Source organism: Microchirus variegatus (assembly GCF_963457635.1).
Source record: "Microchirus variegatus genome assembly, chromosome: 17".
NCBI classification, from domain to species: Eukaryota; Metazoa; Chordata; class Actinopteri; order Pleuronectiformes; family Soleidae; genus Microchirus; species Microchirus variegatus.
In genome coordinates, this window is record NC_139818.1 from 19,172,266 (window position 1) to 19,178,723 (window position 6,458).

Consider the following 6,458-nt stretch of genomic DNA (forward strand, 5'->3'; position numbering starts at 1 on the left):
CTTCAAACTGTCTGTGGTGGAGCCTCCCACCTTAGAGCTGCAGTCGTCCTCCTCTACCAACTGTAAAAGTAGCAGCTGTCCGTTATAACTCAGTGGCCTCGGTCTCTCCTTTGTTGAATCGAGTTTTCAGAATCTCACATTCCTGTGCATGTGATCTGGAAATGTGTTTCCAGGGTGTAAATATTAGCATATATAGGTGTTTCTGAGCTGTTTTTTAAGGTCACCAACTGACTCTCTGTTTTTGTCTCCATGTAGATGCCTGCAGACCCTGCAACAACACAGAGATCCTGATGGCCGTTTGCACCAGTGACTTCGGTAAGTTACCCTTTTTTTTTTTTTTTTTAAAGGTGCCATATGTAAGAATGTGGCCAAACAAACGGTTACTACATTCAAATTCAAAATACAGAGAAACCTTTTCGGTTTCGTTTTCTGACGTAACTGGCAACCCGTGGTTGCTCTGCAGCTGAGACTACTGACTGCAATGATTGGTAGACGTCGGTAGGTGGCGCCACATGCCAAAAACGTGATTTCAAAACATAAACATAATTTGCAGTCTGCAAAATATTTCTTTTAAATGCAAATATTGTGGCTGTTCTGTTGTTGTTGGTGAGTTCAGTTTGTTATATGAACATTATTCCTGAGTCTCTGTGACATATTAGGAGGATTTTATGGCACAGTTTCTTTAGATTTATCACATAATGCACCTTTAACTCAAGCCGATCGCTGAAACTCACACACAGATTAACATGTAATCAGGGAACACCAAATAGGCAAGGATTCTTTCTTGCATGATAGCCGCAGAACAAAAATGATTTCTGGCCAGAATCTACAAAGCCGCGCAGCGTCCCATGAGAACGAGCAGTGAGCTAATCTTCAGAGAGGCGTAATGAAATTGATGGGAAGTTCAGCTGGCAACAAATGTTAGAGGGATTAGCGAGCAGTGCCCAGCCCTTCTAACAGCTCTGCCACGATTTGGTATCCCACAGTGAGCCACGTCCTTGGCCATAGAAATATATAAATGCCATAAAAGTGTTTTCAAGATTAGAAAAGTTTAATCAAAAGGGTTGAAATTGATCATCTCGTTTTCTCGATCCACAGTGGTGCGCGGTAACATCCAGTCGGTGGAGGAAGACGAGAACTTGAAGGCCGCCGTGATCAAGGTCAGCGCCACGCGCGTCTTCCGCCAGAAGTACGCGCTGTTCACCGGCAACAGTCGCCTCACCAGCAAGGGCGAGATCAGGACTCTGTTGCACTGCGGCGTCAAACCGGGACCGGGCAGCTTCCTGTTCACCGGCCGCGTCCACTTTGGCGAGGCGTGGCTGGGCTGCGCTCCCCGTTACAAAGACTTCCAGAGGGCGTATACGATAGCCAAAGCAGCCCAGCAGATACCCTGCGAGCTGCCGGTAGATTGAGTCAAAAAAATCTCCGCAGGTGCTCGTCTGTCACACACACACACACACAGAGTAAAGGCCCTTTAGTCAAAGTCAGGCCAAACTCAGCCCTGTTTTCCGCGTTTCGGAAAAAAAAGACGCCACGGCGCGCGAACGTCCGTGTCGACACTGCCGCGGTGCCACCGACGGACATTCCCAAAGGACTGAGGAGTGAAATGGACTTTTCCCAACGCCATTTCAGTGCAATATGCAGTCACCTGGTCCCAGACGACCTGGTGGAGATGCAACACAAGGGACGTGGGTTGAAGCGGAGATTAAAAGCGTTTGGCGTCGGACAGTTATTTTAAACAGTGATGCCTTCATGCTGGTTCAGAGAAAATCTTATTAAAAAAGAAAGAAAGAAAAAAAAGCTTAAGTTAAGACATTAAATAAATCAGGCCTCATCACTTAGAAACTCAGGAACATTTCAAATAAGTATGTATGATATCCTGGTGAGGATACACCGCAAAGTAGGATCAGTGATTTTTGTTTTAAACCCATATACTGGGGGTCATTCTCAGTGTTACTATTAAATAAAAGGAAATGTTAAAGAAATATATTTTTTGCACTGATTTACAAAAGAAAAGAAAAAAAAAAGGGAATTATCTGGATGCTGTAAGCACTGAACACCAAATAAAATTTAAAAAAAAGCAACTATATGTAGCATAGTGGAGCGATGATGAATTTAATATATGTACAGACAATGTGAGCACATACAGTAAAGTAGTGCTGCTGACAGCACTTTCATATTCACGCCAACTCAGAGATTCTGTTTGTGAAAGCTCATTATTTTTTTTGTCGGACTTCATCGGTTTCACGCTTAAGTAGCAAGAAAGTATTGCAACTGGACCGTAATTTGGGTCCGTAATATTATTTAAAGAGGATTTGGGAGCAGGAGTTTCAGCAAAGCAGGTGCAAGGATCGCTGCTTTCTCCTGATTTTGTTAGAAATGGATTGTAAATTAAAAGTTAAAAGATATTTTTAAGGTTGTTTTTTTTTTTTTTTGGTTGAAACAAGCTCTTCTGTAACTTACCGCGAGAGGTCAGGTGTTGTGTGTTTGAAAGTTGGACGTAAAAACACTCAAACACACAACATTGCACTACATCTATAAGGGGAAGGGGTTTAAACCAAATGACCATGATGTGATAATGTCTTCAATGCGTACACTGCCATTGTGTTGTTGTTGTTTGTTGTTTTTCCATGTGAATTAATGTTTATATCAATGTGAATGTACATATGTGAATAAGAAATTCTAGACACAAAATGCCTATGGAAGAAAGAACTCTTTGTCTATGTACTGTGGATTATTTTGACGTTTTTTTGTCTTTGTTATTAAAATATACTGTTTTTGAAAAGCACTCCTGATGTATTTCCTCACTTTGAACTGAACAGAGTCATTCCACGGCCCCATTGTCCTCTCCACTGAAGCATCAAACAGTTAAACCTACATTGAGACTTTGCGGCTCCACCACGGTAAACTTTTCTCAGACATAAGTCACCTCGAGTGCCCATGAATCACATCCCCGAAGGCTCTGAACAAACGGAACGCCGTAAGAGCGCGAGAGGCCTCAAAGGCAAAGAGAGATTTAGGGAGTGTTTAGGACCCTGAGGGCATTCGGATGGGAAGGGAGGCAGAAAACAGCGGCTGGAATTCTGTTGTCCTCGGCCTTAACATTTTTCAGGATTCAGGAAGCAATAAATTGCCATTAAGGGAGCGGCACGGCAGACTTGGTGCCGCACAGTCGCTCACTTTATCCTGACCACGTGCACGCGAGGACACAATCAAACTCTGATCTGTTTTTCCACTCGACTCAAAGCTCACTCTCTCATCAAGGATCAAACTGTTTTCTACTTACAGCATCACCATGGCACACATATCTGCTACCGGGGGTCATGTGCTCGATTAGACGACACGGCAGCCACTATATCACTCGATCTCTATGATAAATTCGCCACCTGTTTTTCTCGTCCCTGGCGCATAAAGTCTGCGTAAAAAACATGTACGTGCACATGCACCACACCTCGGGAAGGAAAATCTCCCCCATTTACTGCGTGCAGTAAATCTGCTCGGAAAAAGAGCAGCTGGGGAATTAACATGGTGTTTTGGGTGAAATGGGGAAAAGAATCACAAAAGCACGACATGCCTCGGCCATATCTGCACGACCGTCTCCCATAGAGAGCCTGACACTTTCTGACCACTGCATCAGCCGTTCATGTAAAGTGAACCTCCAACCTCCCTGACTATTTACTGCCTCAGTGCTCCTTAAAAACATCCCGGAGCTGGGGGGCCCCCCTGAGCTGCCCCCTCCCCTCTCTTAGGTAAGTGCTGCAGAGCTGATAAGGCCAAAAACAAAGAGCACTCAAATTATTCTCCCTCAACTAATACATCACGTGACATTTTGACAAAGCTCCACTTCACTAATTGTTGTCACTTCTCTGTGACCCCAGTGTGAACCCTCGTAAATTGCATAAAACTGCAGAGTGTAAGTACACTCTTAGAAATAAGGGTTCCAAAAGGGTCCTTCTACAAGGGCTGAGGTTCTACCTGGAACCATTTGCTTCTGAAAAACCCTTTTCCAGAAGAAAGGGTTTTTCCAAGGGTTCTTGGTAACACTAATGGTTCCAGTAAGAACCATTTTGATACAGAGAACCCTTTAAAACCACTTTCCTTTTAAAAGGGTTCTTGGTGGAACCTTTATAAAGAGGTTATACCTGGAGCCAAAAAGGGTTCTCCTATGAGGGTAAGCCGAAGCCGATTATTTCTAAGAGTGCAGTACATGTTTTAAGATACCAAAACCAGTTTGGAAACACGTTCTTGTTACGTCATATTGCTTTTTTTGAGCAGCACATTTCACTTCTAAAAGTTAGAAGTTGGGGCGTCTTTGTTTTTCCAGTCTCACTCCAACCTGTTCGCAGCCGTCTCACTTTACTGCGGCCTTAACGTCGCTGGTTACGGTCTTAACATAAAGCGAATCACCTCCAGCGTATACAGCCCAGTGTTCTACGTATCTGTACTTTACTTTGTTATTTATTTACTCCACTACATTTCCTCTAACTATCTTTGTCACTCGTTGCTACCAAATAAAATCAGAAGTCTGTCTGTCTTGCTCAAGGACACACTATAGACTAGCAGAGCCAGGAATTGAGCCCACAACCTTCCTGTTTGAAAGACAACTCTCCCTACCACTGAGCTACCATGGCTCAATCCTAACTCGTGATCACCGTATCAAAATGACTTTGATATTTAAGAACAGTATAAGTCATATACTTTAAGACTTTTACTTTAGTAATATTATATAAAAAAAGTGACTTCAACTTCTACCAAAGTCATTTTCTGCTTAGATACTTTTAGGTTCTCTTAACCTACAAGACTGCGACAGCCTGGAACTGTCATCAGGGAACACAATCTCTAAACTCTAAACATAGAGTTGCGAGTGAAGGTGATTGGCTATGTCAACATTGTGTGAACTAATTTGACGATGGATTGAATGCAACAGACTGGTTTTTTTTTTCTTCCTGATAATGATTTGTCACGTTCAAAAACGATGACTGTGATATGAGAACATTATATATACAATGTTGAGGAATGAAAAGTTATTCCAAAACAACTTTGCCACTGATCATTTCTATTACACACTGGTAATGAAGCATGTCCTCCTTCATTGCTGAGGGATTTTTTCTCAAATGCTGCAGACATGCTAACAAACCCTCCTTCTCCTCCCCCATCCAACAAACTCCTCTCTTTATTCTGTCCTGCTGTGAGGCCGAGGTGAGGTCTGGACACGCCAGAGCAGGAAACGCTCAGGAAAGCAGAATCCAAAGCAATGGGAGAGAGTCATTAGGTGTGGACTTCCGTCACTTCTTGGGGGGGGGGTTTGAGGGGGAAGTGACCAGAGACAAAGCTCCAGAGATGAGAGCGAACACAGGGGCCAAAGAGCTGCTGGACACTCCCTTATTATGGTCCAGCACAACAACACCCGTGTGTGTGTGTGTGTGTGTGTGTGTACTAGTATTTGTTGCCTCTTAAGGTCCTTTCGTGACATAAACACTGACCTTGTAAGGACTATTTAGTCCCTGTGGAGACAACCTGGTCTTATACAGCTAAGGTTTTAATTGTGGGTATATTATACAGATAATGATTTGTTAAGGTTGTCTGAATGTCGATGCAGTGTCCTAAGAAGACTAGCTGCACAAACACATGTGTGTGTGTTTGTGTATGAATGTGTTTGTGAGGACCAAAAACCTAAGGAAGTGAGGACATTTTGGACGATCCTCGCATTCTATCACCCCTTAAAGGAACTTTATGAGGGTTAAGGCTTGGTTTTAAGGTTAGGGTAAAGGAGCTAGGGAATGTGTTATGTCTACGAGTGTCCTCACTACTCATGCTGCACAAACCTGTGTGTGTGCTCCTTTGTCCTGGATGCCCAAAAACCTTTTTGTCAAGGCTTGATTTATGTTTTTGTTGGCTCCTATCAGGAAAAAAACAAAACATTAAGCAATAACAAAAGTTTCACTATGAATAAAAATGTACGAGCTATCATTTGTTAGTTTGTCCTTATGGACACAAAAGTCAGGTTATCAGGTTATCATTTGTTCCACCAGGGGTTAGTGTTATAGGGTTAGCATTTATCTGAATGATTCATAATGTTGGACCTGGGTTAGGGTTAGGGTTAACCGCCCTAATACTGGAACTATGTTTGCCTTGAGAGTATTTACGTTACGGTCATTTGCAGGGTTGTTTCAAGGAACTTTGGGGGCCCAAGGCAAACTGATTTTAAGGGGCCCCACATTAAACCAAACCCCTGGCATAGTTAATGGGTTGAGTTGGACAGAATCTCATTGACCGCTATGTCGTTTTGTCTTTTCCTTCCCTCTAGTCTACAATTTACACCCTGACACAAACAGCCCGTGCACAGCGGTGAGCTGAGTTTGGGCTAGTTTGAACAGAACACAGTAAATATAACCCAGTCCTTAGCTTAATTGGTATCATTTAAGATAAGAAGTCCTTTATTTCAATGGATCATCTGT

General features: G+C 43.0%; 1 protein-coding gene across 1 annotated transcript in view; it reads left to right on the plus strand.

The window, feature by feature from the left end:
* The window catches only part of metrn (meteorin, glial cell differentiation regulator), a gene marked incomplete at its 5' end in the record, with an annotated part of 6,778 nt that extends 4,086 nt beyond the window's left edge, over positions 1-2,692 (plus strand). Inside the window, 2 exons of the mRNA XM_083903727.1 lie at positions 220-315; positions 1,099-2,692. Of these exons, the coding sequence (XP_083759853.1) occupies positions 220-315; positions 1,099-1,412 (410 nt within the window). The 3' untranslated portion in view covers positions 1,413-2,692. The remainder of the gene's footprint in view (positions 1-219; positions 316-1,098) is intronic.
* Positions 2,693-6,458: the final 3,766 nt, after the last annotated feature.